This window comes from Spermophilus citellus, assembly GCF_964194105.1.
Source record: "Spermophilus citellus genome assembly, chromosome: 17".
NCBI lineage: Eukaryota > Metazoa > Chordata > Mammalia > Rodentia > Sciuridae > Spermophilus > Spermophilus citellus.
Window position 1 is genome coordinate 67,260,017 of NC_138199.1, and position 21,913 is coordinate 67,281,929.

Below are 21,913 nucleotides of genomic sequence, written 5' to 3' on the forward strand. Positions count from 1 at the left end.
GTCTCCAGTTATCACCTTAATGGATGTACTTTTACCAGCTCTGTTGTGTCCTAACAACCCTAAAACTTCACCTGGAAAAAAAAAAAGTGGTGACAATGTGATTTAATTGTAATGGTAAAATTAAGAATAATAATCTAAAGTCTCACTATGTGACTAATATTTGCCGTGTGTTTTGTAGGTAGTATCTCATTTCATTGTCACAACCATCCTGAGAAATTATCATAATCTCTTCTTATGTATTTGGGGACAAAAACTCCAAAAAATTAAGGTTATGTGCCCAATGTCACATTGATGGGAAGTGGCAGAGCCACTCTTGGAAGCCAGGAGTGTCCGAGTCTGCCTCCTGTGATCCTAACCACTGTGAGACAATGGCACAAATTGAGGCCATCAACCACCTCTTGGTTGAGATTACAGAAGATGCTGGAGCTTCCCCAGCCCATTCTCTTGTGAAAAATAATGACCACTAGGAAACCAACTGTGTTTATTCAAGAACTACATTCTGGCTCCAGTGGGTCCCTTGAACAGGCTCAACGTAGACATGACTGGGCCCCGAATCACGGGGCAAGCGAATTAATTTAACTTAGGAGTGAGACATGTGAAAAGAGCTGTTGAGGCCACCCTTCACGACCTGCAAGTGAACTCAGACATGGTGCCTAAGCACTTCTCCCCAGGAACCTCAGAGCTCTAAGGAGCCACCCCTGGGGAAGTGTCCAACCTTTCCTGACACAGAATGAGACATTCCTGGTGGCTACTTTGCTCTTCCTCCTAGAGAAGCAATGCTTCTTCTTTCCTGCGTACTCCTTGCACAGACAGCTGGCGACAATGACTGGCTTCTGTGAAGGTCAAGTGAATCGCGTTAGACCTCTGTTCTCTCCACTAACAGCATCAGCTCTCTCCCCGTTGCTTTGACCCTTTGCCGCCCAGGCCTGGCGTCAGAGACGTCCTTCTGCTAGTAGGGGATGTGCGTATTGGTCGTTCTCCTAGACTCGCACTTACTTTTGGAGAGGAGACAGTGTCATTTCTCTCTCCTACAAAAGCTGCTACTCCAGAGCACATTATTTCATACAGCCTGCCCGACTCCTTGGAGCAGGAGCAAAGGGAACTGGAAAAGCACTTGACTGTCTCGGCCTCAAAGGACAACACTGTGTGCCCTGGCTGGTATCTGACTCTGAATTTTGTACCGTGCACTTTCTCCAACAGGCAGGGACGTGCATTGCTTCTTCGGGTTTCTGAAAGCCTCTCCTGGCTTTCCTCATTTCAATTGCACTTGGCTTCATACATACTCTAAGAAACACACAGAAGGCTAACTTGACTTTGCATCTGCCCATTAGATGGGAAAATGGTGACAACCTATAAAAGAAGCCATCCTCATGTAAGGCTGAAAGAAAATCAAGTGGTTTGAGAACTGGTGGATGCAAATGCTGAGAGCCATTGCCAAGTTGGAATGACGCATCGAAATTTCCTTGCCAGCGTACCCCATGTTGCTTAGAGGAAGGACTCGTGGAAATGGACTTGCCTTGGACATTCGCTGTGACATTGCATGTATGCTTTAGTAAGGTGACCTTGCTCAAGGACCAGGGCAGATCCGGGTTTAGAGCTGATCAGGTTTTAGGGAGTATCCCGTCCTTAGGTTTAGGGCAGTTCCAGGTTTAAGGTGTACCCTGCCGGAATAGGGCGTATCCTGCTGCCTCAGGCACACCCGATCCTAGAGTTCCCGTTGAGTTTTTGTGGGATTGAGAAAGTATTTGGGATTCTAAGCCTAGTGGAGTACGGGAATTTTGCGGCAGAACGTGGATTTCCCCAGAACGTGTTTGTGAGGGCCAGGTGTGAGTTCGGGAATAAAGAATTGCTGTTTGAATCTACAAAGCTGTGAGTGGCTCGTGATTCTGTGCCCAGCCAGACTGCGGCATTTGGCTGTGGCATGCATACATCACTGAACACACATATAATGTGATTAAAGAGCCACTTTACATGTTTTACCTCATTAAAGTCTGTGGAATTCAAGGCATCAGCCGTTCTCAGTCTTTCCATCTGAACATCTTCATCCTCCTCTTGGGGTTCTTCTGGATTTTGACACATATCACCACTTTTTGGAGAAATTCTAGAATTGAACACATCCATTAACAATTGACTTCTGGCCTTCCTCCTGGTATTAAGAACACTGCATTCTTTCAAACTTATGCTTGAGTGGGCTGCACAGTTAACAAACCACCATCACCTCCTTCGGTGCAGTGAGCTCTTTCTTACTCCTTCGTAAGCTCCCTGCTTCTGTTAACAGCAGGACTGCCCGAGCGACCCTCTCATCTTAGGTAGCTTGCATTCTACATACCTAGAGAAATAATATGTTTTTCTATTTCAGGGGGGTAACTGAAGCCCATTATCTGACAAAGAATTTTTATATCATAGCTCCACGAAGCAATTTTTCTGAGAATTTTAGCTCTGACACCAACACATTGGTATTATGTTCTCATGGGGAAAATGAACCAGACTATTTGGAATCAGGACTGGTTCAGAAAATATAACTTAGATGCTTGGTCCATCATGAAGCCTGGCCATTTCTTTGGAATCCATGCATGTTTATTCTTTCTCGCCATCCTAAGTCTGGCCTGTCACATTCAGAACTCGTCTGTTTCTGGTCTCTCTCTTCCCTTGATTTCCCTGTTGGCAGTCACTCTCTGACTCTCTGTACTAGTGATAGATGAGACCTAAATGGTACAGGAGACACAGAGGGTCACGGTTGCATCGATGAATGGTTCACAGAAGTCATTGCCTCTAAGTCATGTCATTGGCCTATTGGCCACACTATTTCCTCTTCCTGGATGGACAACATTCCTCCAACCACCAATCTATTCAGATAAATTGTTCCTTAAATGGAACCAGCCAGATTTACCTTTTTGCTGGTGCTCCACAGGACACTGTTGGATATAGCCTCTCACCCACCTTCGGTACTGGAGATTGAACCCAGGTGTGCTGTACCACTAAGCTACATCCGTGGACCTTTTTATTTATTTGCTTTTAAATTTTGAGACAGTCATGGTCTTGCTAAATTACGCAAGCTTGCCTCAAACTTACAAGCCTCTGGCCTTGGCATCCCCAGTAGCTGGGATTCCCTGTGTGGGCCCCCAGTCCCAGCCTGGAGATTTTTGTATCTAATATTTCAGGTCTGTTTCCTGCCCTAGATTGCCATCTTTGGATTAGGTATCTGACGTCTCTTTATTTGTACTGGTACGTTGTTCCTACCCCATCCCAGCCGAGAACAAGGCATGTCTTTGTGAATGGATTGCTTCACATACAAGAGAAATATCTTAAAACATTGATCAATGAAAGAAAAGAATCCATTTGATTTCTTACAACCTAAAGAAGAGATCCTTTCCCATGGGTTTCTTTCCAAATTTCCATTCCAGACATCGGAGAATAAAAAGAAAATGATAACATGAAGGAAGGGCTGGGAGTAAAGAGAGAAAAGAACAATTAGAAACACAAAAAGATCATGGTTTAAGTATCAGCGATGAACTAGGAGTTAGTGGACTTTACACAAATGTATTTAGGGAAAGCATTACAAATTTCCAATAGCAAGTAGGTAAATCAGGATGCTATCATATTAATTTTCAATCTTATTTACAAAATCACCAGAAACAATTACAATTATGTGATATTGCTACATCATTTCAGTCGAGGTGTTCTCAAAATTTAGAAGTACATTATCTTCTCAGTTCATCCTTGTAAAATAACTTTCCTAGATTTTATAAATATTAAATCTCCATAGACCACAGATATTGTATCTCTGCTTTAATTAAAAAACAAACACACACTTCAGAGTGTGTATAAGAATTGAGATTGTTGCGTACAGTAAAAAGCACAATAATTACAAAGGAAGAGTGTACTCTTACAATTAGGAAGACCAGAAATAGTTCTCCAGTATGTTGTTCATCATCGAAGACAGTAAACATGAAAAGCTGCAAGAGGAAATAGAAACCATTAAAAAGGAAGTTTTTCATTGCATGCATCTTATCCTCATCAATTTGAATCACCCCCAAACAGCCCTGCTAGCATTTTTCTCTGATTTTCCAAGGAGTGTCAGGCAAGTGTCCATCCCAAATGGCCTAGTGAGGCCTGACCTCCTTCCTCCTAGGGTCCCTGAGCTTTTGTTTGAAGCAATAGAATGTATCCATCCCTGATGGCCTGGTGAGGGAATCCGGGGGATCTGAGCCAGCCTCCCAGGACAGAGGCCACACTGTGCCTTTCTATGCCCACTGTTCCTCTCATAGCGTCCCTTCTTTTCTGTTCCCTTTCCCACTGTACCTCTCCACTCTTGCACCTTCCTCTCTCCCTTTTTGTAGCAGCTGACCAGAGGAAAAGGGACTGTATTCATATTGGATGCTTCTCTAGAATCCTGAAGGCTCAAAGGTTAGGGGCACTTGACTCACTTGCTTCTAAAGCTGAGCATGCCTGAGAGAAGGACAGTGAAGGCTGCTCTCTTTCCAACACTCATCCCCTTCCTCCTGGCCTCTTAACCAGGGCCACATTTTCTATTACAGGTCAGTTGGAACACATTGTCCCATAAAATCACTGGAATCCACGAGGTGGAAAATTTTAAGCTTCGTGCATGATCTGCATGTTGCAGAACCCCAACACAGACTCAGCCTTCACAGCTGGTCATGTGTTTCTCACACTGGGTCAGACAGGGGCATTACTCACATGAAAATATTAGAACAGACAGCCAATCAGTGTGGCTTGTGGTACTAAAAAAGTGATGAAACATAGTGGAACACTTTCAGAGTTTTCCAACACACATATAAGCACAGAGGATACGGTAACCTGGGGAAAACACAAATATGCTTGTTAATCTCTCTGAATCTCAATGTATGTTCCAAATCGAGGAGCAGCTCAGCTTAAAGGTATTGCATTCTGAATTTTAATTCCAACCTCATGACCCAAACTGAAATCAACACACATCTCCATTAACATTTTCTCTGAGTGACATAAATAAATTCCTTGGGCCTAGAGTGCCGCAGTCTTGGCTGGGCACAGAATCATGAGCCACCACACACCTTGTAGATTCAAACAGCAATTCTTTATTCCCGAACTCACTCCGGCCTCTTTTCCTCTGGGGAAATCCACGTTCTGCCACCGCCCAATTCACCTACCCCACGAGGCTTTCTTTTCCAATACTTTCTGAATCTCACGAGAACTCAACGGGAACTCAAGGATCGGGTGTGCCTGAGGCAGCAGGATACTCCCTATTCCCCCACAGGGTACACGTTAAACCTGGAACTTCCCTAAACCCAAGTTGTCTTAAACCGGGAACACCTTCAACCCAAATTATCCTAAACCGGGATACTTCCTAAAACCTGCAGGATACACCCTAAACCTGGGTCCACCCTCGTCCTTGAGCAGGGTCACCTTTCTCAAACACACATGCAATGTCACAGCGAATTTCCAAGGCAAGTCCATTTAACATGGGGTACGCTGGCAAGGAAATTTCGATGCGTCATTCCTACTTGGCAATGGCCCTCAGCACTAGAGCATCATGAACAAGATATGACTGGATAAACTTAGAACCCAATACGCAGAATATTTTCATTACAGAAAAGCAATAAAAAGTTGGCATATAGTGCTTCTTGGGGATAAAACTTAGAACAGTCAATGAGCAATAAACATAGGGAAAAATTGAAATTGATATTTTTACAGGAACAACACCATCAACAATGGAAGGAGACTTCTGGTGACTCTCTCAGTGCGGAAAGGTAAGCATTCACCAACCCAGAGTGGCTTAGGCAGACATGTAAAACACAAAATTCAGGGACAAGAGAAAGTCACAGGAATATCCCAAGCTCTGGATCCGTCTCCTCCAAAATCTTGCAAGGGCTTCTTAAACCTTTAGCGCTTCTGATTTCTTTGTCTCACAGACCATCATTTTATGTGGCTGTGAGAATGTTTGTGTGTGTTAAAGGCACCCATGGCTTCTCACAGCCTAGAGAATAAATTCCTGAGCACATTCTTTAAGGCTAGCCATGTGCAAATTGATACACCATGATGAGGACCTCCTGTCCTCCAACTTGAGTTCCATGCACAGCCTCACAGGTGGTGAGCCATTCCTAGGACAAGCTTGGCTTCTCTCCTGCAGGCCTGCTCACCCATTATCCACTACAGGCATCCCTGTGCTTCCCTCTATGTATTGAAATCTTGCTCTTCTTGAGGTTTCACTTTCTTATTTGGGGGGTGGGGAGGACTGAGAATTTGATCTCAGAGTCACTTAACCACTGAGCCACATCCCTAGACTTATTTATTTATTTATTTATTTTGAGATGGCATCTTGATAAGTTGCTTAGGGCCTCACTAAGTTGCTGAGGATGGCCTCAAACTTGTGATCCTCCTGCCTCAGCCTCTTGAACCGCTGGAATTACAGAGGTGTGCTAACATGCCCAGCTAGGTTTCACTTTCTAAAGAAAATCTCTGCTTTCATTTTCATAGGTAACACCCTTCTCTGGTTTCTACAAGCATCTTATCACTCCATTGTATAACAGACTTTTAAGATAGAATATAACTCTGCAGGCAATCTTTTCTTACCACCCAGTTTTAATGAGTGGCTATTTATTATCTGCCTTTCCTCTGAGAACTCTTTCAGGATGAAACTTATCTATTTAATATCTCTTTTTTTCCTATTATTAGTCTTCATTTGTGACACACTGTGGTGGAAGTCAGTAGGTACTTATTGAAGTAATAAGTTACTTTTTGTATCCTGAAGTCACAGAAAATTATGTTACTCACAATGTTACACAAAGTTTCCCTCCTAATTTAGACAAAAGAAGTGTGGTTTTGTGGAAATAAGTTTTTCTTAGGCAGTTTGGAGAAAGTACATTCTAGTTTTAACTATGCTAGTAGTGGAATGTGTAATTGCTTAAGTTTGTGAAGGGCTTTAGATTTTCTTGTTTTGCAGTAAAATAAAGATGTAGATAATCTCCAGACTTCCTTTTAGCTCAAAACTTGTAATTCTAGAAACAATTTGGTCACCTTTAAAGAAAGACAAGAATGGAAATGGGATGGGGGAAAGATGCAGATTTTGAAAAGAATCCACATGTGAGGAAAATGTCAACTATTTTAGACTTCGATATTAATTTATTATTCTACTGAGGGTAAAATTTAAAATATTAATTCAAATCATAGGCTAAATATATAAGTGTTCACAAGAAACATACTTACAACATAGACGCAAAATGACCAAATACCACTATTTTTTTCCCCTTGTGAAAGGTGAATGAAATCACACATGTGAAGAAGATAAGGGACATGGCATACCCAATAGCATACAGGATCTGAAATCAACAGGAATGTGAAATTAAACACAAATGCAATCTCGGAGGACATTTAGTCTCCACAACATTGTTATGGCACAGGATTTGACAGTCACTGAATTTATGACAACATGCTACCAATAAAAGAGTTTGAATATTCAAATCCCCTAATTAAATAAAAAATGCCATTTGCTTTATGGATATCGTCACTTACTTGAATGAAATAATTCACAAGCATAAATACAGTCTCTTGGGAGTGCAAGACGTAATCCATTAAATACATAAAAAGGAAAAACAGGCAGTACAGCGGCCAGTCCACCAGCGCCTGCCCGAGCCAGTAGGCGGAAGGAAAGAGGCCCGAAATCCGCAGCAGCGACCTCACGCTGTTCTGGTTATGAGAGAGCAAAGACACAAAAGGACCTTTCAGCCTGAGTCTTCAGATAATGCGGGCCAAGTTGGAGACTGTTGAAGCAGAACCCTTATTTGTGGTGGCTCTGGATCATGGCTCTGGACTGAAAGGTGCGGGTTATTTGTGGACACCAATGTCCATCTGCTGCTTTAATGAAGGACACTGATATGGAACATGACAAAGACCTCAGAATAATCGAGGCTAGAGGGCTGCGTGGGCGATGGGTGACCTCGTGGCTGGGGGGGGGGGGGCGAGTCCACCTGTCTCAGCCGCTTGCTTCCCACCAGGGACTCCTGTTCTGTCCCTCTGTGAAGTTATGCTTAGGTAATACTAGGTAGGATGCAGTATTAAACTACCACCGTTTTCAAACACCCCAGAAAACATTCATAATTAAATGTGGCTTGATTAATTACATATACCATATAAGACATTCCCATATATTATATAATAGTATTAGTATGTTAATTATACATTATACCTAGTAGTATATAATACATATATAATTTTTTGTAACATATAATGTATACAGCAATATATAATTTCAATATAAATATATAATTGCTATTAATTATAAATTTTATAAAATTCATATATCATATATTGGGTATAAGTTATATAATTAATATTATTAAGCTATCACCATGTAAATTATCACATATTATTAGTATTGTTACATATCATACATAATTAAATATATTTTAATTACATTTTGTGTATAATATGCATGCTATATACCATTAAATATAGTATGCATGCTGTACACCATTAAATATAGTATTGTATTTTATATACTTTCTATATTTCATATAGGAAGTATATAATCATATATGTCTCATGTAATCATAGGTATATAATTGCTTTATGCTTTCATCTGAACAAAAGAAGTGAGGGTGGTTCTGTCATAGTCTACATTCACATACTCACTACCCATCCAAATATGTATGTATATGTTCATAAAAGAGAATCATAAATATAAATGTAATTTGTATTTCTCATCATTCTCTGAAAAAACTCATTAAATTATATATTTTCAAACTACATGTCAATTGATGTGATTTTAGCACACTTATACATTGAACTATTCTAGTAATGTGGAATCATTTTTTTTTTCATTTAAAAAAACATCTAAATTCAGGTGTTGGTGGGCTCTGATTAGTTAGGTGGTGCTCCTAACTAATTTGTAATGTGACCTGAAAATTCATATCAAAGTCTCCCCACATCACACAGGTCCATTCAGGTGGGAGAATAGATCAGGACTTGGTGATTGACTAGATACACTAGGAAGGCAAGAGAGGAAGGAAGGATCAACTTGGGTTGCTGGGAGGGTGACAGAGCACCTGGTACTTCTGTTGAAGAACACAGAAAATAGGAAGGTGTGACGTGTTTAAGAAAATCCCAAATTCAGTTTTGCAAGCATGAAATTTGAGACTTCTCTGATATTTACAAAGGAAATGCTGAGAGGGAATCTAGAGTCACATTGAAGGTCAAAATAGAGGTCAAATTAGAGATGGGGGATGGAGTCCAATCTGTGAGTGAGCAGCAGGGAGGGAGGATTTGAAACCCTAGTGGTAGGTGAGCTTAGCTGGGAGACAATAGCATTGATCATGAGAAGGATGCCCCAAGCTGAGAGCTGAGGATTTCCCAACTTATACAGAGGGGTAAAAACCTCCAAAGAAACAGAGAAATGACAGACAAGGTCTTAGGATAAAGACGGTGAAATTGTGGTACAGCCAAAGAAAGTTCGTTCTGGCGGTTTCCTTAGAAGTCTTAAAGTCTGGACAACATTAACTCCAGAGTGACTGACTGCTCTCTCACACCTGGGAATGGCATCTCTTAGGATTCCTGCAGATTCTGCCCTTGAAAGGGAACAGAACATGGGGCGTGTTCTCTTCTCCTGGGCAACAGAACTAGTTTGGGAGAGGCAGGAAGTGAAGCAGAGGAAGGTGAGGAAACGGGGATACTTCTGCAAGGTCTCATGGATTTTATATAATAGAGTAACAAAAATGGAATGTTAAAATATATTCTATTGCAATCTGTGACTAAACTAATGAGCATTAGCCTGAGATGGTCATATAAACGTGCCACCCTATGACTGCCCTTCAAGACTTGACTACTGAATCAGAATCTTCATTTTAGCAGGATGCTCGGGTGATTTGTAGACACATAAACCATTCATTTGGGTGAATGAAAAACTGTGAATCAGAATTTACAAATTGTCAGCTCAACACTGGAGTTTAACTTTCTACATTCTGACTTTTCCAATGTGTCATTTCCTCCTACTTCAACACTGACTTTCCAGTTAACTTTTTTGAAGTATAGTTTTTAAACAAGAATAAGTACCCATAAAAAATATGCAGCTTCATGAGGCTTGATGAATGCATATATTCATTCACCACAACCATCAAGGCCTGGAGCATTTCCACTGTTCTCCCAAATTTCTTGTGCTCCTTTCAAAAGCCTTTACTACTGGTTACAAAAAAAACCCCAAACAAAGCAAAAACCAACCAACCAAACAAAAAACCCACAAACACGCCTTTAGTCACTATAGGTTAAATGAAATTTCACTTAGATGAAATCCTTTAGTATTTTCTCTTTTGCGTCTGTCTTCATTCTTGGTTCTGAGATTCCTCCACACCAATGGATTTATTATTTTCTCTTCTTTTACATTGCTGAGTAATATTCTATCATATGGCCATACCAGAATTTACCAGTTCACATCTTGATGGAACAGTTGTGTTTTTTAAAGTTGTTGACTAGTATGAATAAAGCTTCTGTTCAAGTCAATGTGATTTTCTTTTCTTTTTTTTCCAGTACTGGGGGGATTGAACCCAGGAGCTCTTAGCCACTGAGCCACATCCTCCTAGCCTTTTTGATATTTTATTTTGAGACAGGATCTCACTAAGTTGCTGAGTCTGGCTTTGAACTTGTGATTCTCCTGCTTCAGTCTCCCAAGCTCTGGGAATACAGGTGTGCACCAACACACCTGGCTTTTATTTCTTGAATACTCAGGAGAAGAGTTGTGGAGTTGCAGCAGGAGGTGTATTTTTAACTTTACAAGAAACAGTCAAATTGCTTTGCAAAGTGATGGTCACCACCTGTGCGTGAGAGGTACTAGTTTCACCACTCCTCAAAAACTTGATTTCGCCAGTCATTTCAACAATATTCATGTTATGTAGAAGTATCTTGTTGGGGTAACTTTCTCATTACTCATGGTTTTAGCTGTCATTTCATGGCACTATTTTCCATCTGACTGTCTTTGGTGAAATATCTGTTTAAATATTTTGCCCATTTTTAAAATTGACTTATGTTCACTAATGAGGTATGAGTTCATTATGTAGTTTTAATAAAATCTTTTGTCAGATACATAAATAGTGTGGATATTTTTCTATCAACCTGTGACTTGCCTTTTTTTTCTTATTGGTGTTTATACAAGGAGAAGAAGCTACTTTTACTTTGATGAAGTTCAAGATTATCTTTTTTTTCCTTTTATAGTCTATAGTACCTCTTTCTCATCTAAGAAATATTTGCCTTACCCCAAGGTCTATGATTCATTGCAAATTAATTTTGTGTCTGGTGTGAGGTTTGTGCTAAGATCACTTTATTTTTTTTTTCATAATGGTATCAAGCTGTCCCATCCCAATTTGCTAAAAAGTCTAGCCTTAACCCCGAGGGAGATAGGGACCGGCTTAAGCAGCCAGGATAAGAAGATGAGTAAGGAGGTCTGGGCCAGGGCCAGAACAAAGGAACATGGAGAGGGTCTTCCAAGGAGGCCAACTTCCTGCTTGACAAAAGTGCGTGTGGACACAAGCAGGGGAACCAATCAGACAGACACTTCTGTACTTGTGTCCCTAAGCATGGGATCCAATAGAAAAACTAAAACAGACACATAGACAGAGGGGGCAACAATGAATGACAGCGAGGGGCATGTGGACAGGGGAGGAGACTGGAGGAAATTCCAGAGACCATGAAAAGAACAACCCAAATCTCCTCCACTCGATTCCTGGCTCAGGGGCCCCTTCTCCTTGAAGAAGTCTGTCTCTGTAGCTTTTGCAATAAACCTGCCACTTGCTTGCTATCTCTGTGTCCTGTTCTTCAATTCTTTGCTGAACGGAGACAATAAACCCAACACCACTAGAGGGTAACAGCCTAAGGTGAGCTTCTGGGCAGTTTTACTGAAATCAGCCGATGATACTATATATGTGTTAGAGTCTGTAAACAAGTCAAGATGGCGCCTGGCATTTTGCCAGAGGGAGTGGTTTGTGAAGTAACACCAGTGAGCCATTAAGTGTGGAGATTCCTTATTGGTTGACTGCTGTATCTAGTTTATGTTAATTAATATAAGCTGTGTGGAATGTATATATACCCCTCCTGTCCTACAATAAACGGCTCCCACTCCTGCTGTATCAATCTACACAAGTTGCTCGTCACCCCCTGGTTATTTTGCATTTATTTTTGAAATGATTATTCCATTTCAGATACCTATGTGATTATTCTTAATTAACATAACCCGTTCTTAATGACTGTAACTTTGTAATGAGACTTAAAAGTCAGAAGCACAAATGTTCTAACTTTTGTTTTTTCTTTTCCAAAGTTATTTTGTCTATTCAAGGTTCTTTGTATATCTTTAGGAATTTTAGAATCATTCTCTATTATCCATTTATTTATATATACTTATATTTCCACTTATGAAACTTACTGTTATTTTAATTCAGTAGAATTTATGCCTGAATTGAATGCTCAATTATATATGCATAAGTATCTTCATGGAGAATCTTATATCACCATTATCTGCTCGAATTAAACAATTTAGTGGAAAATTTCATTACTCATTGTTACCTTGTAATCATCAATGCTGCTCATGGCTATGTAAGGAGGGCAGCTGGATGCCAAAACCAGCCAGAATAAGGTGTATTCCAGGATTTCAAATGGAAAAGCAAAGAGCACAGTGAACTGAAGTAGGGATTTCTAAGTTCATTTTCTGCAATAAAATTTCAAAACATTAATCAATTTTATGGAATCCTGGTGCAGGTTTCTATTGAGATTCTCAGTCCTTTCATTATTATTCTAGCTTTGAAGCTTCACTTTTAATCTTTTGACTTTATACTCAAATTTATAGGTAAGGAAATCAATTCAAAGAACATGCACACGTTAATCACATCCCACAATTGGAAAGTAGCAGCAGCAACCCTCTCTCCTTAACCCTCTCCTTACCTTAGCATTCTAAACTTTATTCTGATGCTAAGTAATAAGTGATAATTCAGAGACAACACTTGGAATTTTCTAATAGGTCTTATTTAGAATGTGATAGCCTACCTAAATCAAATACCATATTCCTCAGCCAGTGAGAAGTCACCCAGTAACATTGCGAGACCAGATCAATCTTGGGTGAGGATTCACAAGTAGAGGTGAAGTACGAGAAGGGAGAGCGAAAGCATGGGAGAAAATTTATTGCTGTTCCTGATCGTGACCCTCTTTAAGGATGGAATAATTGCAACCTGTCTTGGAAGTCAGTGCATGTTAGTCTCACGACTCACAGTTGTTGTGTGAGCACTTGACGGAAGGGGGTAATAACCACATCCCAGTTATCTTCAGCTGGGGCCTCAGAAAGACTCTTGCTAACCACAAAATCAACCAGGAGAGTGACATTTACTGTCATGCTCCTGGTGCACACAGAGTGTGGGCCCCTTCAGGCCTCAGTGTGAAACCATTGACTCTGGGTGGGACAGGGGCATGGCAGTCTGAAACTCCAGGTAGCTCCTACTTTGGGGGCAACGAGAAGGTAAATTTGAACACCCAATAAAATGAGTTGCTGGAGATAGAGTTTAAAGTAAATATGTGGGGCACATAAATACAAGATGAACTAGCCAGCTGGTATTAGACTCATTCTAGTTAAAATAGGATTCCCCTAGAGAGGGAATTTACTAAATTATGGTATCCTGCTTTAAGAAAGTTGAGAAGACCTTCGCAGTCATTAAAGGTTAAATGAACCATCACAGCACACATTCTAAAATTAACTAATGCTCCATGTGTGACTAAAACCTTTGGCTTTAATTTTTAAATTCCTTAAGCACCCTTAATGAAAGACATCTTTATTTCCTGAGCACTTAATGAGATGGTATGAGAAGGTGACACAAAATTTTTTGTTGAGCATATGAAAATAATGATGGATATGTGGTTCATTCTATATAAAAATGGGTAAAGGATCAATGTCCATCTATGTTATCATAAAACTCTAGAGTTGTGTGAGATGGAAACAATTTGAGGACCACTTGCATCCATTTGTGTCTTTAACAAATAAGTTATTTAGTGCTTATTATGTTCTATACCTTTTCCTAGGTACAAGATATTGATACACATGTGTTTAAGAAATACACGATCCCTGTATCTCCAAAGGGGTGAAATTATTTATGAAGTAAACAAATCATTATAAGCTATCATAGTTACTCTGTTTTCCCAACTTAACGGGCTGTGTGCATTGCAGTCTCCTGGGCCTTTGTTTAGAAACAGGAATTTTTTCATCCCGTATTTGGGAAAGCTTGCCTAGTAGGTCTAAGGAAGGCCAAAAGAATGAATACTTTGGACAAGAACCTGGCCTAGTTCTAACGTCAACAGTGTGCAATTCCACGCTTAACTTTGTCCTGAATTTTCTTCTTTTGTAGCATTTCTTAAAGTTGTGAAAACGTCACCCTTCTTCCTTCCTGCCGGCCATCCTGTCTGCTTTCCTCTAGTATCTCCTCGTTTTTCTGGTACATTAATTTTTTTTGCTAGTCACAGTGCCACACAATTTCACTTTTTTGTGGTTTCATCTTTTTCTTTGGAAAATGTCTTGTTAGTTCTACTTTGCATTTTAAAAACATTTGAAACTCTAAAAAAGTAGATTGAATTTTCCAGAGCTGCAGAAACAGCATGAATCCAAATGTTAATGTATACCAGTGTGGTTCACTTACCAAGAATTAGATACCAGATCTGAAAAGCACCATCTGGGAGGAGAGTCCGTAAGAGTTATACTCACCCTCAAAAATGTGCTGCACTGAGTTTGAATATGTGCTGATGGTGTAAGCATTCCAAGTAGCCCATTACTAACAACATCCATGAGAACTGGGAAGCAATTCAGTCTTTTGGTATTGCACGCTAATAAAAAGTTGTATTTCTAAAACACAGACAAGTTTATGAATTACCAAAGATCTTTGTGGTTTTTTTTTCCCCCAGAGAAGCCCAAATTTAATACTTTCATTTGAGATCACTTTTCAAAATTTTGGGTTTTTGTTTGTTTGTTTCTGTTTTTTTTTTTTTTTTTTGTTGTTGTTGTTGTTTTCTCAGTGCTGGGGATAGAGCCCAGGGCTTCACACATGCTAGACAAACGCTCTACCACTCAGTCACATTTTCAGCCCCAAGATTATGTTTTTAATGTGGTGCCAAATAATTTTTTAAAATTCACAAACACTTTGTAAGCAAAAAACACTGTGGAAATAAAAACAAATACTAGTATAAAATAAAACATGTATATAGTAAACAAACAAGCAAACCATGCATTTGATTTTCAGGACACTAGTGTCTTGCTTAAGGATAGAATCAGGTTTTGGGTGTTTATTGTTTAAGAATGAATCAGAAGTTCCAGATATATGTATTAGAAAGCTCCTTGAGAGAAACTACAGATTCTTTCACATAAATGTACACTTGACAAGGGGTATTTTTACACTATGAATGTTGCTAATATACACAGTTTGTGTTGGTAAATAGTGATAGATATATAAATTTATCATGTATTATACCAAGGAATGCAATTTGCCAAGTAAATGAAACAGTACTTGTTTTTCATTTTTGCTTTTTAAATTGGAGGCTGGAGTACATTCATATTATGTTATCTTCCCACACCTTTGGTAAAATTACTAAATGCAGACCAGCATACCTTTTCATTACGAAATACTATAATGGCTCCATTATAAGAAGGGTCATCTATACCATTTCTAGTTCCAGCTGCATCTACTTCCACAGCTATGCTCTGGCGCTCCACGGCATAGACAAACTCAGAATGCTCGCCCCTGAGATGTAATTTAACAGATATTTGCAAACTTAAAAAAATCAATCTCAATTTGTGTAGTTATGTTACAATGTCTTTTAATGTCACTTACTATAATATATAACATGGACCGTGAGGATATTTTCCACCTGGTAACATGCCTGCTTCTGTGAATTAAGAATCTATGCATTTCTCAAGGAGTTCACTTTGTATGAGTATTTGCTTGTGCTTAGATAATGCACAAATATTTAAAAATATCATATGGTTTTTCAAATTGTTTTTGTTTTCTCCTAGAATCTTGGAATGGAGGTTTTAGTGACAGATAATTCCTACTAATTAATTAACCATCAAATTTACTAAAGCTCATTTTACTACTGAATAAGATTAATTTATTGATTTATTGATTAATTTATTTGAAATCCAATAAGATTATTAATTGGATTTCAAAATGCCTCTTGATAACAGGAAAGCAACCTGTTGAATGGTGATTATATGAAAGACTCCACAGCCCTCTCCTCCAGAAGAATGACTAATAACTATAAAAATTACTAAAAAGAAAAACCCAACTAGTAGAAAAATCTCTGGAAACTGTCCCAAGGGTATATAGAAAATGAAGAAATATTTATTCAAGCAAACCTGCTAAAATTTGGTAAGAACTCTTTCTGAACAGGTCAGTAAGCACAAGAAGAGATGTTCAACACCAGGAGCCTTAGCAAAACACCAATACAACCCACAAGGTATCGCTAGACACTCTGTGATGGGTGGAATAAAAAAGACAGGAAACAGTGAATGTTGGCAAGCCTATGCGGAAATTAGAACCCTGGTGTGAATATGAAGTTTTTCACTTTGAAAAATAGTTTGGACATCCTTAAAAGGTTAAACATAATCATCTTGTAACCCACCAACTGTATTCCTAGGATGATGCCCCCCCCCCCAAAATGAATACTTATGTTCACACAAAAAATGTACAGATTAACATTTTTAAAAGCAATATTTATATAACTAATTTATGGGGGAAATTATCCATCTGTGATGAGTGACTAAGAAAATGTGGTGTCTCCCTCCTACAGAATATTATTTAACAATTTCAGAATAAAGTATTAATCCACGGATCCATACTACATTTGAAACACATCATTACCTGTGTTATTGATGATCAATAATCAAGTGAGAGGGTCCTGTGGCTGTTGTCCAGGAGCCAGGAAGTACAGATGTGGAGACAGTTCCAAAGTGTAACTGTTTTGATGAACTTTCACCAAGATATACTCCAAAAAGAGAGGGAAAAATCCAACCACCAGAATCAACAACCTGTATGGGATAAAACTGCCAATGTGAATCAATGCACAGTCATTTCCTAATTTTTAGAAGGGTCTGAGCAGATTGCAATGTACTGAGGTCATGAAATTGTGAAAATTAAACACAGCTCTCTGCCTCATTTCTTGAGTCTTTTGTCCTTTTTCCACCTAAATTGGAGGGGAGAAACTGTAGATTTATCCTGTCCCTTCCCCTGCTCTGGCCATTGGGCAGCCCATACCCCTCCGTGGGATGTGTCTTGTCCCTCATGCTCAGAACCTGCCTGCCTCCCATGCTCCAGAGCAATGCTCTGCCCTCTACCAGCCATTCCTTATCACCTCGCCCATGACTTTCTTCATGTCCACTCCTCTTCTTATACTTGGGAGTGATGTGATTTCTTTAGTTTCCAGGCTCAAATCTTTAATTATACTTTAGTCTTTATTTTCCTACATTCTCCATTCAGATAAATCAAAATATCTTCTTATATGGCCATTCTGTTTCTTCGAAACTTTTCCCCATCCTTAATTTATAATTACATTTTGTCTGAAGTCAGCAAAATGATGGGCATCTCTTTATACTTCACTCTCTCTAGACCTGTATGTAGTGTTTCCAGTTTAATAGGGAAGGTTTATTCTTAAGTCTTTCTCAAATTCTCATTACTTATTTCTTTAGCAAATATTTACTGAGATTCAATTGTGTGGCAGGCTACCGACCTCCTTATTCCTAAAGCAAAATACAGTGTTCAGAGACATGGCATTGATTGACAGCCGAGGTATGATGGGTGCTAAGAAACAAAAGGAGATGATGTGAGTCTTGGGAGCAGGGACCGTGTCTGCTGTGCACAGAGTAGGGAAGGAGAGTGAACTTCTTATACTGACTGGAGGGGAATCTCGACATCTAGGGAAGAATGAGTAGGATAACCGCTAAGATAGATCCTGGGAAAGAGGACCACTTCCTAACACGTCTGCTACCTTTCATAGTGCAGAATTTGAGTGAGAAGAAATATTACAAGGAAGTTCACAGCATTCCAACTTTTCCACTAGAATTGTCTCTGGACCTGTTAGTCCCCTAATAGAAAACCACTAGGACCACTGACTAAATAAATATTATACTTTTTCCAGTGTTGTAGACACAGGAAATTTAAAAAAAATTCCCTCTTATTTTTACCCCTTAGTTATTTTCCTATACATCAGCTAAAGGGAAAACTCTGTGGCACTCTGATACTCACAATGATAGAAGAGCTTTTCTTTCCTGCTTCAACTTTAGCAAACGAACCTTTGCAATTGCACAGATCTGTCGACCCCAGAGAGCCACGCCCTCTACTGTCTTTCTCATCTCCATAAGTGAGGAGAGAATTTGTTCCATCTCAACAAGTCTTTCTGTGTCCCCAGCTCTTTCCCCTTGTGCTTCTCCTACAATGTTGATACCTGCAGACCACAAAAGAAGCAATTTATTAAATCCCACTTCAGATGTGTAATATTGAGCCTATGGCATGAGCTTGTTTGACGGTAATTCGAGTCTTTTCCTGTAGACATGGCCTTCCTGGCTGCTGCCTTGAGCTAGGGAAATATTTACAAGATTTGTTTTTTGAACAAAAAAGGAGTGGAAAGAAGCTCTTAGATAATTCGAATATGCACTATACATTCGAGAGATGAGATTAAAAATGCAAGGTCATTTTAGTGCCTCGTGTAATTTGCAAATTTAGTAAAGAAAGCCATCTTCTGTGTGTTCACTTAGAGAAGCAAGCTACAGATTGACATGCTACACACAGGGAGTGAACTATGAATGATAAGTTATCCGCCTGGGGGTCAATTATAAATCATTATTACTGGAGAGATTTAAAATGTGCACAGTGTTTGAGGCTGCACTCTTCTACCCTTTGCACATTCTCTGCTATCTCTAGGTCCCCACGATGCTGCCCACTGTGCAATTCTAAAATAAGCCCGACTCAAAGCCCCAGAAATGCACAGAAAAATTCACACTCTGACATAAAGATCTTGAACAAGATAGCGATGAGAAGCACATTAAAAGAATAGTTTTAAATAATAGATATTTGTCATTTTTAATCCATTAGACAGATGAGGGCACCATGAAAACTACAAAGATTAACTTTCATTAAAAGAGAAGCTATTCCATTCATAGGGGAGAAGATTCCTGTGTCTGCATTCTTCCCTAGGGACAGGGCAGAAGGAGAGCCCACCAAAGGCATGGACAAAGGGCCAACAGCAGGATGAAACAAACCCTGATGGTCACATGTGGGCTACCGTACCCATCTAGAATTAGGTGGTACCCAAGTCACAAAATGAGTCCACACTCTCTACCAATTCTTTCCCAAGGGGGCCCTTCACCAAGTGCGTGCGAACAGTGCACCAGAGGCTGGGGCAGAAGGAAAAACAGAGAGAGCCACATGGAGGTGCCCAGGGCCTCCTGCAAGACATCATGAAGGCAAGTGGGGGCCTCTCTGTGTGAATTACAGCGTCCACCAAGAGCCAGCCCACAGAAGGGGTAACTGAGGACACATGGGCCTCTGCTGGGTACAGCGCTGGCCACTTCAGTGACCATGCTGAAGTCTGCGTAGAGGGTGGTAAGGTGGAGGGAGAGCTGGGGCAAAGTTTGATTTAAGTGGAGAGTAGGGCTCAGTACCCAGTGGTTAAATAAATAAACCAATAAATTTTAAAAATGCAATAAATTTTAAAAATGCACAAAGTCAAGAAAATTTCTGCTGATGGGGGATTTGGTGGGGAGGCTGAGAACAGTCAGGACCCCTGTTCTGAAAAAGGGCAGATGCACTCTTGGAGCTTCATAGCCTAACAGCCATTAAAAAGAGGATGTGTGCTTTTCCCTACTTCCCTACCCTAACTTGGAGGTTGTCAGATTCCAAAAGCTTGGTGTATGCCTTGCTCACTCACCCTTAAACATTTTCAGCTTCAAAAACCAGGTGCATCAGCAAAGCCAGTGATAAACAACCCAAAGGACAAAACCGCTGAGGAGACGCCGAAGTAGGAAGTTCCCGGGCCCTGAACCTGTTATTTGCATGATTTGTCTTCTCTTAAAAGCTACAGGGACTCATCCTTACCACAGGCAAATGCAGCATCAGTAGGAGATAGGTGATTTTGGCTCCAGGACAAGGAAAAACACCTTTAGAAGGCACCCAAAGGCAATTAATACGGCTAAACTCTAGCCCACCCCTGCGAGCAACCCTTTCCCATGAATAACACTCAGCTTCTCCCTTTGTCAGGAGCCAGCCCCACAATCCTGATTTCCACACTGCATTCTGGCTCTGCCTCCTTTCTCCGAATTCCCAGCAAAAGCCCCACCTGTGTGTTTGCATCCATGTGATTCGATTTCACTCTCACCACACCAACTCAGAGATCCCTGTAGGTCTGTAGGTCTCAGAGAGATCTGAAGAGTTTAGCATCAATGCTGTAACTCAAGGTCATGCCGGAAAGATTTGATTTGACCTTCAAATCATGTGGAAGTGGGAAAGGAGGAAAAGCTGTCCAAAAGTCCACATACTTGCCAAATACAGATCAGGCCAATCTAGTGATCTGTATCAGCATCCTGACAGAAAAAAGAGTCAACTCATTTTCTGAGCATTGCTTTCTTCAGTCTTTACTGTTTTGTTGTGTTATTATTATTTTTTTAATATGTCGATGATATAAGAAAAAATAGAAGACATGAGAAGAAGCAGGAAATGTGACCGAGAGGGAAGAGAAGAACAGTCAAAATCATTACTGATGTGGGTCATCAGTGATTGTGGTCCAAATGTTGAGTTTAACACACATGGGTTTAAAAATATTTATGATTTATTCCAGGATCCACTGGAAAATATGAAGGATATCAGTGAGCCAATAAGTAAGTTCAGTAGAGAATCTGAAACTGTTAAAATATGAACAAATGGAAACATTCTGATGAAAGATACAGTATCAGGAATGGAGAGTTTAATAGTTGGGCTTCAGAACAGTCTGAACAGAAGACAGCTGTGATTTTGAAGACAGGCAAACCGACATTGTCCAATTACTTTCCTTTTTATTTTTTAGACATTGTCCAATTTCTAACACAAAGAAAAACAAAGATTGGAAAACCTAACTGGGGAATCTAATGCCTGTGGGGCAGCACCAGATGTCTAAGATTTTTTATCACTATTTTACAGGAATTTTTATAGTTTCTTCTTTTTAAAATATTGTTTGAGGTTCTTAAGTTTTTCTGATCTATGGGATGATATTTGGTATTGATTTGGGAAATTTTTTTTTGCTCAGTATAAATTGCACCCACAGATCCAAAGAATTCAAAAGTCCCAAATAAGAACTGATAGAAGGTGCTGTTTAGGCTGATCATAAATTATACTAGATAAAATATCAGGCGGGAAGAGTTAGGAGCCCAGTAGAGATATAATGTATGGGCAAATAAAAGAGAACATTACAATCGGTTATATTCATTCTCTCTTTCTCTCTCATTTCTTTCTATCAATAAATCATCTATCTATAGCTCTATAAATAAAGATACTGATTTACAGATATATAAGTGTATGTGACTTGGGTGAGAGTATAATAATATTAACCGAGAAGCACATATAATTACAACACATGATAGGAAATATCAAAAAGGAAAAGGGAGGAGATAATTGTTGTAAGGGTCCGGCGGAGCGTCGGAGAAAGAGACCACACAAGAGACTGGCTCCATGCAATTGGCAAAAGGGGATTTATTGGGGATCCGTTCCAGTGCGCTGGGGCTCCGTGCTCACTCAAGAAGGGAGAGCAGCCCAGAGCCCAGAGCAGAGGTCAAGCAGAGCTTGAGTACACTTTTTGGAGAGGGCGGGGGGCTTTGCATACATCAGAACAAATCATCATGAGGCGCGGGAAAATTGAACAACAATTCTGAGACACGATTAGTCCA

At 39.9% G+C, this 21,913-nt stretch overlaps 1 protein-coding gene across 1 annotated transcript in view; it reads right to left on the reverse strand.

Annotated features, from left to right (window-relative positions):
• The window catches only part of LOC308636447 (ABC-type organic anion transporter ABCA8-like), a 59,714-nt gene that overhangs the window by 10,024 nt on the left and 27,777 nt on the right, over nt 1–21,913 (reverse strand). Inside the window, 17 exon segments of the mRNA XM_081271925.1 lie at nt 3–71; nt 716–833; nt 1,981–2,101; nt 3,355–3,427; nt 3,430–3,445; nt 3,891–3,956; nt 4,699–4,707; nt 4,711–4,818; nt 7,204–7,241; nt 7,244–7,316; nt 7,510–7,683; nt 12,541–12,648; nt 14,717–14,854; nt 15,614–15,739; nt 16,858–16,887; nt 16,891–17,032; nt 18,246–18,444. Of these exon segments, the coding sequence (XP_081128051.1) occupies nt 3–71; nt 716–833; nt 1,981–2,101; nt 3,355–3,427; nt 3,430–3,445; nt 3,891–3,956; nt 4,699–4,707; nt 4,711–4,818; nt 7,204–7,241; nt 7,244–7,316; nt 7,510–7,683; nt 12,541–12,648; nt 14,717–14,854; nt 15,614–15,739; nt 16,858–16,887; nt 16,891–17,032; nt 18,246–18,444 (1,608 nt within the window).